The 11,913-nt window shown below is 42.4% G+C and overlaps 1 protein-coding gene across 1 annotated transcript; it reads right to left on the bottom strand.

The window, feature by feature from the left end:
- Nucleotides 1-3,839: 3,839 nt before the first annotated feature.
- Nucleotides 3,840-10,524, bottom strand: LOC124025622 (60S ribosomal protein L32-like). Its single transcript, XM_046338969.1, has 4 exons — nt 10,458-10,524; nt 7,539-7,639; nt 6,847-7,028; nt 3,840-4,026 (listed from the first exon to the last, which is right to left on the bottom strand). Exons 2-4 carry the CDS (start codon nt 7,632-7,634, stop codon nt 3,897-3,899), a joined length of 408 nt encoding a protein of 135 aa, XP_046194925.1. The 5' UTR covers nt 7,635-7,639; nt 10,458-10,524; the 3' UTR covers nt 3,840-3,896.
- Between the last annotated feature and the right edge of the window lie 1,389 nt (nt 10,525-11,913).

Here is an 11,913-nt window from a genome sequence, read left to right as displayed (position 1 = left end):
TAGTCATAACTAGACCTATAACTACAGACCTATAACTACAGTCATAACTACAGTCATAACTACAGACCTATAACTACAGTCATAACTACAGTCATAACTACAGACCTATAACTACAGCCATAACTACAGCCATATAACTACAGACCTATAACTACAGACCTATAACTACAGCCAAACTACAGACCTATAACTACAGACCTATAACTACAGACCTATAACTACAGACCTATAACTACAGTCATAACTACAGACCTATAACTACAGCCATAACTACAGACATAACTACAATCACAACTACAGATCTATAACTACAGTCATAACTACAGACCTCCACTAGAACTACGATGTGGATGAGAATGGGGATGAGTCCATGGATTTACAGGCCGGAGAGTTTAAGGAACCAAGGTGTTGTTATGAATGTCTTTATTTCCATAGATATACAGCAGCAAAGCCACATTTTTTCTCAGTGATTGCAGCAACAACATTATAAAACAGTGATATACAGTGTTTATTTGTTTATTTAATTGTTCATGTACACTGTTAAAATGTGCAACGTTTAAAAATATGAAACTAAGCTGCCATCATTTTGTAGGAGTTCGAATGTGCTTTCCAAAGATTTTTGCTTTTCACACGCTGCCCTGCCCCCTGTAGTCAGGTGACGAGTACAGTGACGATATGAGCTGGAAGGAGGTAAGAGCTGGAAGGAGCGGAGAGACCTGCTCGTGGAGCTGTATGGTTCAGTGGCTCCAGCCCTGCTGCCTCGGTTTAAAGGGAGGGAGGAGAACGTCAAGACGGATATATTCGTCGCCTTTGTCGCTTTCCTTAAACTGACCAGGCCCTCTGAGGGACTCATCGCAGCAGAACCCGGAGGCAAAGAAGAACCAGCTATCACTCTGCTTAAGAACCAGCTATCACTCTGCTTAAGAAGAACCAGCTATCACTCTGCTTAAGAAGAACCAGCTATCACTCTGCTTAAGAAGAACCAGCTATCACTCTGCTTAAGAAGAACCAGCTATCACTCTGCTTAAGAAGAACCAGCTATCACTCTGCTTAAGAAGAACCAGCCATCACTCTGCTTAAGAACCAGCTATCACTCTGCTTAAGAACCAGCTATCACTCTGCTTAAGAAGAACCAGCTATCACTCTGCTTAAGAACCAGCTATCACTCTGCTTAAGAAGAACCAGCCATCACTCTGCTTAAGAACCAGCTATCACTCTGCTTAAGAACCAGCTATCACTCTGCTTAAGAAGAACCAGCTATCACTCTGCTTAAGAAGAACCAGCTATCACTCTGCTTAAGAACCAGCTATCACTCTGCCTAAGAAACAGGTAGCTTGTTGTTTTTGCTGCTGTTAAACCATTTTTCATCCAGGCTAGTCTCATTGAGATAAAAATGCATTTTAAAGTGAGTCCTAATCCAAGACAACAGCCGGGCTTGTCCTTGTAAGTTTTATCTGAACTTTCCCTCAGTGGTGGGATTTTCAAAAGATTTGTTTGTTTTTTCCCCAGGTCCCCACAGTAGTGAAGGCTCTCCACAAGCAGCTGAAAGAGAAGAGCATGGCTTCTAGACAGGGCTGGCCAACATACTGCATACAACATACCAGTCTCACATCGGGTAACTTCACTTAGATATTCATTTACTGCATTCTGGCAGGTAGCCTAGTGGTTAGAGTGTTGGGCCAGGAACCAAAAGGTTGCTAGATTGAATGACAAGGTAAAAAGCTGTCTTTCTGCCCCTGAACAAGGCAGTTAACCCACTGTTCCTAGGCCGTCATTGTAAATAAAAATTTGTTCTTAATTTTTAACTGACTTGCCAACTTAAAGGTAAAATTGTTTATTTCTTGGGCCAGCGGTTTTTCCTAGACAAACTCTGGGCCTACTGTAGTGATAGGCTACAACAATTGTTAATTTCTTCTCTGTACTTAAAATCAGGACTACTTCCTGTCCCTAGATACTTACCCACAGTAACTTAAAAAGGAAATAGTGTTGCAATGTCTATTGGTACACTGCCAAGAAGTCAACTTGACATTCATATTAACCTCTCACTTTATCATTTACTCAGAGAAGTCTACCTCGTCCAACATGAAGATCAATGCCCTCTATGTCCTAATGTGCATCCACCCTCCTTACGTCTTCCAGCCTCACAGGAAGGTAATTCTGCCCACGGCGGTGCAGCGTGTGGAGAACCCCTTCTATAAGATCTCCTCCGAGACCCTCCTGGTCACTCAGCAGATGGTTAAGATCAGACACCCATTAGGTGGTAAGAAGCCCAGAGGTTAGAGAGGTGGACCAGGAAAAGATCACCTCTCAGGTGATGAGAAAGTGGAGACTGAATTGGCAACTGAATAGCTGCTGGTGTCAGATCATTACTGACCCTACCATGGTGCCCTTGAGCAAGGCACTTAACCCCCAAAAATAGCTCTCCATCCATGGATGCTGCACCGTGTCTGACCCTCTCAAAGGGTTTGTCCCGATTTCCGATATAGCCAAATGGACAATAAAACATCAATTATCTTCTATTCTAGACAAACTACCTGCTTCATTTGACGTCAAGCCCTACGTGAAGGACTTGTTCGCTGGCACCCTGAAGAGGCTGCAGTCAAAGACCATGAAGTGGAGGGCCATTTCTTGTATGGGTCACGTGTCACCTAGATTTTCCTGGAGAGGCTGAAGAACAAGATCACCAGGTAGGCAGGGTAGAGAGGCGGACCATCAGTATCCAAGGTAACATCTTCTGCTGATGTACCTTGACCCCTAAACTGCTCCATCCCTCCAACACTGTCGCTTCCCTGGATGGAGAGCTATTTTGGGGGGTTAAGTGCCTTGCTCAAGGGCACCATAGTAGTATCTTCTCTACTCTTCCCAGGTTGACAGCGGTGAAGACCACGACTCATCGCCCCTTAGGATTGACTTCCGACCTTTAATCACGAGGGCATCCCCATCCTGGGCTCCTTCCTCGCGAAGAACCAACGAGCCTTCAAGCTAACCGGTCTCAACATGACCATGACGAGCAACAGCCTGAAGCCACCCATGATCGAGGCCGTGCTCAACGAGCTACCTTGCTTTGATCGAGGAGAGCAATAAGCACATATCCCAGGCGGCAGTGATACTCCTCACCTGTATGGCTAAGGTGTGTCCCTCCTCCCTGTCCCAAGATCGGGAACACTGTCCTACCTGGTGTGTTTCATCTGGTTCATTCCCCAGTTGCTCCAATGAGGGTCTCGCTCTGCCATCCTAGAGTTCTTCCAAGCACTGGTGGTCACCACGGCTGGGAACAACGACCTCCTGAAAGCTCTCACAGGCCCCTTTCACAGATTGGGGAAGGCTACAGACCGTTACACCCACGGACTTTTCCTGGTTAAATAAAACAGACAGTCTTACTACTCTGTGACCAGGTAGATGTAGTTTTGGATAGATGCCTTTGCATGGCTGTCATAGGCCATACTCACTGCCTCAAAGTATTCCTATTCTACCTTGAAAGTTGATAGTTGGAAACATGCCTTAGACATTTATATACATATGATATTAAAAGGACTTACGTGCCTTCTTGACATTCAGGTAATACTTTGTTAAAAATGACTTTTCAAAGCCGGTGGTATTCACCGCCATTTTGTAGAACTGTGATGTCAATACAGTATTGCCAACAAATACATTGCAAATAAACAAATGTTTAGTTACCCAATTTGTAAGTCGCTCTGGATAAGAGCGTCTGCTAAATCACTTAAATGTAATGTAAATGTTAATTTGTTAACTGTGCACCATCTAGTGTGTGAAACTTGAAGACTTTCATCAATACCCTAAAGCATTGATGAACGGGCAAACAAGATGGTAAACACTCGTTACACGTATAGATCATTTATTGAACAAACAATAAACAGATAACAGGTGGGTCTGGGTCACTCGTGTTCCTCGCTGCGTAGCCTGGCGTTGGGGTTGGTGATCTTAATAGCAAGCTGAGCAGCCCTCTCCACGATCAACTTCCTGTTCTTTGACGACACATTGTGGGCTATCTCTGCAGCATGGGTCCTGTGGGGAACAAGGGAAAGGTTATAGTAACAGACATAAGAGGGGAAACGACTATCATCAGGGTTAGGGTAAATTACATTTTAAGGAAGTATACAGAAATTATAATGTTTCAATGCTTTTTAACAAAGATACTGTATATAAATGATAAGATGGTCTCGTCTCCTCGTTGTCCCGAAGGCGGGAAGGCAAGGCGGACTGCTTATCATGGACAGATTTTGACGTCAGTGAACCCTCTCGCTTACTCTTCCTCCATTTTCAGTTCATTAAATGGAATTGACCCCAACCCGTTCAAACAAATCAATTTGAAGAGCCATGCATCAATGAAAAATCTATTGTGGAACATGCCATTATTCCACACCAAGTAAAGCCTTAGAATACATAAAGAGCAGAGTTCAGTCAAGCTAGTTCCAGTCTGCTTTTCAGACTGTCTGGAACATGGCAGGTTAACTTCCACCTCCTGGCTACAGGGAGAGCTAGGGATAGAATGGGTACTTCCTCTGCCTTGCTCTCCCTCGTTGTTCAAACCCTTGGCATGAGTACGGACAACCCAGCAGGCCATGATGACAGAGGGGCAGAGGCAGACCACCCAGAGGCGGAGTCAGATGCTACTATATCTCCAGAGGATTATATACCCACGCAGAACACCGCTTTACCCACATAGCCTGGTCAAGCAGGACCCACATAGCCTGGTCAAGCAGACAGATCACTACATTCACATTTTTATTCAGGATATGAGCTATTGAGAGATCAGGCTGGTTTCACCAGGCTAGGACACACAAACAAGGATCTATTGAGACATCAAGCTGGTTCTACCAGGATAGGACAAACAAGGATCTATTGAGACATCAGGCTGGTTTCACCAGGCTAGGACACACAAACAAGGGTCTATTGAGAGATCAGGCTGGTTTCACCAGGCTAGGGACACACAAGGATCCAGATTAACCTCAGGAGCGTCGCATGACATTTTGTTTTATTGAGATACAGCCTATGAACTCTTGTTGTGTCCTAGAAACTAACATTTTGTTTATTATAAAAGCTCAAATGTTAATACGAATACCAGTCATTGAAATTACAAAGTCATGTGGAACAAAAGGTATCGACATTGTGTAAAAGCACTAGTTTTCTTCTGAGATGCGTTACATTGAAATAAAATGGTACACTGTCTCTTTAAAAATATCAGGTCTGTGATGATGACATGCAAAAGAGATGTCATTGGTGTCCTGAAGAAGCTATCCCTTTTCTGTGGCCCCAAATGTTTGGCTATTCTGGTACAGTTACCAGGTTGTTAGCTAGCTAGCCAATGAGGTACGATGACTGAACAAAGTGTAGCCAAATGGTTAACACTGAGAGTCATTTTACAACCATGTTGCATATGGTTTATGAATGCAGAATGCTCTCCCAGCGATTCGCTACAGGAAGATAAAAATGTTGCACCGGTAATATAGGTCAGTAATATGGGTCTGATCTTTTGGGCTAGAAGCAAGCTCTTTTTGCTGCAGTAATGGTGCTACCATGATGCTAACGAATCTGCACTCGCTTTTTTTCACTGAAACACTGCTACAGCGAAGCTTGACCATTACAATTATTATCTGGGAGAATTTTCTCCTTGGCACACAATGCAAACAAACAAAGATAACATTTTAGCAAAATCTGTGTTCGCACTTTTAGAGCCCTGCCATATGAAATATTGCACGTGAATGAACACATACAATCCAAATGAAAGTGTAAATGGACGGGGAAAAACATGGAAAGTCCAAAAAAAGATGTCATTCACATGAAATATTGACTCAAGTCAACCAAAACAAACATAACATTGCACCATATGCTGTATCATGAGCCTGACATCTGGGTTGTGTTCAATAGGAAAACATTACCAATAAGTCACGACTAAAGCCAACATGACTCCTTATTCTACATGTAGGAGACACGTTTGTTCCGTACATAGCAGGCATCTAATTGAACATTCCTCACGTTTATGTCATATGAACACAGCACCAGGCCAAATACAGCCATCAGTGGCATGTTCTACGTTACAGAGCGTTCAGATAGTATGTTCCACTCTTGGTATTTCTGTCTCATGAAGAATAGGGAATCATGTCAGGTCAATTCATTACATTTCTATCTGCAACAACATTTCACCTGTTGGATTCTATCTTGAAATATACTTATTCATGTTACCATACTGATTACTTTATATGCATAAGGAATGTATATATTAGGGGTCAAGGAAGGGTCAAGAGGAACTTGGTGTGTGGGAAGTGTTATGGAAAATGAATGATTGAGAAAAAAAAAGTACAGAAAGTTCATATTCTGTTCAAATATATTATTGTAGAATGTGAATGCCTCTCTCCTTAGGAACAAAGGGCAAGAGTCTAGTTTCAGTTCATGATGAGGCAGGCCAGGACCATGAGGGATGTGGAACTCAACTCCAGACAAGGTCAAAAGATAGAGAAGATACTGCTGGAAAGGAGGGGGTGGGCACATCGAAGAACATCTCACACATAAATCCTCGCTTCCAGGCCCATGAGGTTCCTAGAGACAGGCAGGGCCGTGACAATGCCAGTAAGAAGAACCTACTGTGTTTCTGTCTAACACCAGAGAAGGTTATCTTAGACATGCGAGGAGGTGGCTCCTCCTGGTCAGAAGGTATGTGCTTGTGTGATGTCATGTGTGTCGTCTTTGCAACCGTATGACCCAGTGGGGTGGTGGGGGAACTTGATTTCAGCTTTTATTTTTATCCCTAGTCATCTGAGTTTTTAAACTCTGTTTGTTCAGAACCTAAAATGTCACTAAAATAGACACCTGTGGTTGGGATCTTACTTGTTGCTCATCATGAGGACCTCCAGCTCCTTGATGTTGTGCACCAGGAATTTTCTGAAGCCGGAGGGCAGCATGTGTTTGGTCTTCTTGTTGCTGCCGTAGCCGATGTTGGGCATCAGCATCTGGCCCTTGAAGCGCCGCCGCACCCTGTTGTCGATTCCTCTGGGTTTACGCCAGTTTTGCTACAAAAGGAGAAGATGGATAAGGATTAAGGCCGTATCCTGTAAATACAGGAACCAGCTATTAACGTTTAACTAAAGGCTGCTTTCACACAGACAGCACCATTCTTGGCAAAAAAAAAGAGATGCTCCGATTGGTCAAAAGATCAGCTAGTCGTCATCAGATGATGTTTTGTTATTCTTTTTACCTTTATTTAACCAGGCAAGTCAGTTAAGAACAAATTCTTATTTTCAACGACGGCCTAGGAACAGTGGGTTAACTGCCTGTTCAGGTGCAGAACGACAGATTTGTCAGCTTGGGGGTTTGAACTTGCAACCTTCCGGTTACTAGTCCAACGCTCTAACCACTAGGCTACCCTGCCGATCCATGATGAAGGGAGTACCTGAACTTGTCCAAGAAGGAACACTAGTTTTCCGTGCATCCTAATAAAAAGTGAATCTGGTTCAGCACATCTATGTAACAAAAGGGTTGAAATACCTCTCAAACTCAGGTAATTATGGTCTGAACCGTACCTTGACTTTCACATAGCGGTCCGACTGATGTCTGATGAACTTCTTCACCCTCTTCTTGACGATCTTAGGCCTTTTCAGAGGCCTGAGAGCTGCCATGTTGCCTGGAGGTACAGAAAACAGGAGTCTGTTAGCAGTCGTCTGGAGAAACAAGCAGTCTCCTCATCTTCTTTCCCAGTGGATTTACAGCCCTTTATTAGCTTGCTGTAGCCACCTTGTTCAAGGCTCTATACTGACATTTTAGATTTCATTTCGGAGTGCAATTAAAAATATTCTAAGTATTAATGATAAGAATGTCCAGCAATTACAAAATACAGGGTTAAGGAGCTCATCCCCTGAATAACCCATTTTCCTTCTGAGCTACTAAATGGTGTATGGGTGATTTTTCTTCCTAGGGGCACTGGTGCTCACAAATAAAAATTATATGTAGCACAGCAAAATATTTAGGAGCATATGCGACCAAAATGATAGCACTGTAGAGCCCGGGAGTTGTTAGCTACCAAAATGATAGCACTGTAGAGCCCGGGAGTTGTTAGCTACCAAAATGATAGCACTGTAGAGCCCGGGAGTTGTTAGCTACCAAAATGATAGCACTGTAGAGCCCGGGAGTTGTTAGCTACCAAAATGATAGCACTGTAGAGCCCGGGAGTTGTTAGCTACCAAAATGATAGCACTGTAGAGCCCGGGAGTTGTTAGCTACCAAAATGATAGCACTGTAGAGCCCGGGAGTTGTTAGCTACCAAAATGATAGCACTGTAGAGCCGGGAGTTGTTAGCTACCAAAATGATAGCACTGTAGAGCCCGGGAGTTGTTAGCTACCAAAATGATAGCACTGTAGAGCCCGGGAGTTGTTAGCTACCAAAATGATAGCACTGTAGAGCCCGGGAGTTGTTAGCTACCAAAATGATAGCACTGTAGAGCCCGGGAGTTGTTAGCTACCAAAATGATAGCACTGTAGAGCCCGGGAGTTGTTAGCTACCAAAATGATAGCACTGTAGAGCCCGGGAGTTGTTAGCTACCTAAATTGTTTGAGACCAGTTGCCACTCAGACATTATACTTTTTATTTTAATTAAACTTTTTTTATTTCACCTTTATTTAGCCAGGTAGGCCAGTTGAGAACACCTTTATTTAGCCAGGTAGGCCAGTTGAGAACACCTTTATTTAGCCAGGTAGGCCAGTTGAGAACACCTTTATTTAGCCAGGTAGGCCAGTTGAGAACAAGTTCTCATTTACAACTGCAACCTGGCCAAGATAAAGCAAAGCAGTGTGACACAATCAACACAGAGTTACACATAAACAAACATACAGTCAATAACACAATAGAAAAGTCTATATACAGTGTGTGCAAATGAAGTAAGGAGGTAAGGCAATAAATAGGCCATAGTTGCAAAGTAAATACAATTTAGAAATTAACACTGGAGTGATATGTGCAGATGAGGACGTGCAAGTAGAGATACTGGTATGCAAAAGAGCAGAAAAATAAATATGGGGATGAGGTGGGTAATAAGAATTTGTTCTTAACTGACTTAACAGTTAAAAACAAATTCTTATTTACAATGATGGCCTACCCCGGCAAAACCCAGATGACGCTGGGCCAATTGTGCCCCGCCCTATGGGACTCCCAATCACGGACGGTTGTGATACAGCCTTGAAATTGAAGTGCCTTAGACCGCTGCGCCACTCGGGAGCCCCAAAAAAACGTGTCATGTGTGTTGGTTTAGCTACTAGTTATATGAAACGACTGAATGATTGGCGTCTTGATTGCCAACTAAACGCAACTACACTTTTTCACCTTAATGGAGTTTACTGTGGGCATCTAAAGTGGGTGGACTAGAGCTCCGACATAAAAATTTAGTTTATTAAAAATTGTCCTGTTGCTATTCTCTGGGTGCTGAAATCTGTAGTTAAAAATAATAATAATTGAGAGACATCGGATCTATTGTCCACTCACTAGTCAGTGCACAACTCCGTTGATGTGAAGTACACAGCGGATTCGAGTTTAGTGGGCTATTCTCTTGGACGCAAAGTCATCCAGCTAAATAATATGTACTGAACAAAAATATAAATGCATCATGCATATTCCCAGCACAAGGCAGACCTGTGTATTGATCATGCTGTTTATTCAGCTTCTTGTAATGCAACACCTGTCAATTGGATGGATTATCTTGGCAAAGAAGAAATGCTCACTAACACGGATAAACAACTGTGTACACAAATTGAGCAAAATAAGCTTTTTGTAGATATCTTTTATCGCAGCTCATTAAACATGGGACCAACATTTTACATATTGCGTTTATATTCGTTTAGTGTCGCTAGCTTACTAGCCTACACACTGCATTGAGATGATTTTACACGTGTGAAGAACACGACAGTAGCTTCGTTTGCTACGCGCACTAACTTAGCAGCTCTATTTCGCACAGCTTGATGTGCCTGCATCTTTTTTTTAAAGATGTGTTCATTTGATGTTTAACGTTCGGTACTGTACGACTTGTCACAATGTGTCAGAAGTAATGTATTGCACGCTGCTACTGTGATACAATGTATCAACGTGATGTGTCGCCACGTCACTCCACTACAGTTCACTACTAGATAGATTGTCCCGAAAACTGTGAACCGACCCGTTCTCCAGCTTTTCCCTATCGTTAGATCAGTGGGCATACATGAGCATTATATTCCGTGTCCATAACTGAACGGATCTCCTTAGCTGTTAGCGAGCAGATTGAAATAACACTAGGTTAGGCAACCATCTTTTGATTCAGTGCCCGTTTTTCTTGAAACAAAAGTGACACATATCTACAAAGTTCAGCAACAATAACGAAATGTGTATAAAGTTTGATTGAATATGTAATGAATGCCGTTGTTTTTTATGGACTAGAGTCATACATTTATAAAGATGATGACAGATGGACATTCTTACTTACCGTTTGGGCTGAATGCTGCCTACAGGTAGTTGAGGCCAGGGAGAAGGGGAGGAGATTGGAACGGAATTCTGGGTAATAAAGGAAAAGGATGAAATAGAATCAGAGCGATGGACAAGAAAATAACAACTCCAGGAGAACATATAAAACGTAGAAAAGAATCAGACAAAAATCAGGCTTACAAAAATGTATTTTAATCACTCAAAATTTGACTGGTTACAATAGCATGGCTGACTTTGGAAGCCGATAAGTACTAGGAGTCAGGGTTGTGTGTTGTGTCGTTCTGTGTTGTCATGCAACGTTGATGTCTTTAGGTCTCTCTATATGTTGCGGTGTCTCTCTTGTCGTAATGTGTTTTGTTCTATTTAAAATAAAATAAAAGTTTATCCCAGCCCCCGTCCCCACAGGAGGCCTTTTGCCTTTTGGTAGTCCGTCGTTGTAAATAAGAATTTGTTCTTAACTGACTTGCATCGTTAAATAAAGGTTAATTAAAAAATAAAAATAAATGTTTATCGCTTTTCAAAAGTAAAAGTTCAGAAATCGCTGGAGGACGTCTGGCATTTGGAGGACATTGCATTTTCCATTTTAATGCATATAAAGACAATACAAAATAAAAGAGAATATTGCTTTACGTTGAGGTTTATTTGAATGAAATCAAGTCATATTTCTGTGTTGCAGCACAATCAAAATGCATGTATCCTTTTCATAAAGACAACAGCATGTATCTTATTTGTAAAGACAACAGCATGTATCTTATTCAAAAAGCCCAATTTGTAAGTCGCTCTGGATAAGAGCGTCTGCTAAATGACTTAAATGTAAATGTAAATGTAGAAGATCACTTTGAGGTTTACTTCAATGAAATCAAAAAGTCATATTTGTGATAGTGTTGGAGCACAATCCTTTTTACAACAAATGTATTCACACAATAACTATAGCAATTGGTTTCTGCACTTTTCCCAACTGCTCAGTGTTTCACCATGACAACCCCTGGTGAGTGTTTATATGACAGAGGTTTTGTCAACCTGACCAAGTCCTTTTAGTAGGAAATTCAGTGATTAGCTTTGGCGATTAACTACTATCAAATGTATTCAGTAGAAGCATATCAAACATTCCGATCTGTGTTGACATAGGCTTAATCATATGGAGTTACACAACCTCGAGGGCAGGGCTCTCCATCCCTGTTACTGGAGAGCTACCCTCCTGTAAGTTTTCAATCCAACCCTGTTACTGGAGAGCTACCCTCCTGTAGGTTTTCACTCCATCCCTGTTACTGGAGAGCTACCCTCCTGTAGGTTTTCACTCCAACCCTGTTACTGGAGAGCTACCCTCCTGTAGGTATTCGCTCCAACCCTGTTACTGGAGAGCTACCCTCCTGTAGGTATTCACTCTAACCCTGTTACTGGACAGCTACCCTCCTGTAGGTTTTCACTCCAACCCTGTTACTGGAGAGCTACCATCC

The sequence above is a fragment of the Oncorhynchus gorbuscha genome, linkage group LG03 (genome assembly GCF_021184085.1).
Source record: "Oncorhynchus gorbuscha isolate QuinsamMale2020 ecotype Even-year linkage group LG03, OgorEven_v1.0, whole genome shotgun sequence".
Taxonomy (NCBI): Eukaryota; Metazoa; Chordata; class Actinopteri; order Salmoniformes; family Salmonidae; genus Oncorhynchus; species Oncorhynchus gorbuscha.
This window is presented reverse-complemented; position numbering and strand designations above follow the sequence as displayed.

Excerpts from the sequence above, each read along its gene's own strand:
- LOC124025622 (XM_046338969.1), bottom strand. The coding sequence starts at position 7,634 with ATGGCAGCTCTCAGGCCTCTGAAAAGGCCTAAGATCGTCAAGAAGAGG. Across the intron at positions 7,029-7,538 it reads ACCGCTATGTGAAAGTCAAG|CAAAACTGGCGTAAACCCAG; the intron begins GTACGGTTCAGA and ends CTCCTTTTGTAG. Across the intron at positions 4,027-6,846 it reads GTCCTCATGATGAGCAACAA|GACCCATGCTGCAGAGATAG; the intron begins GTAAGATCCCAA and ends TGTTCCCCACAG.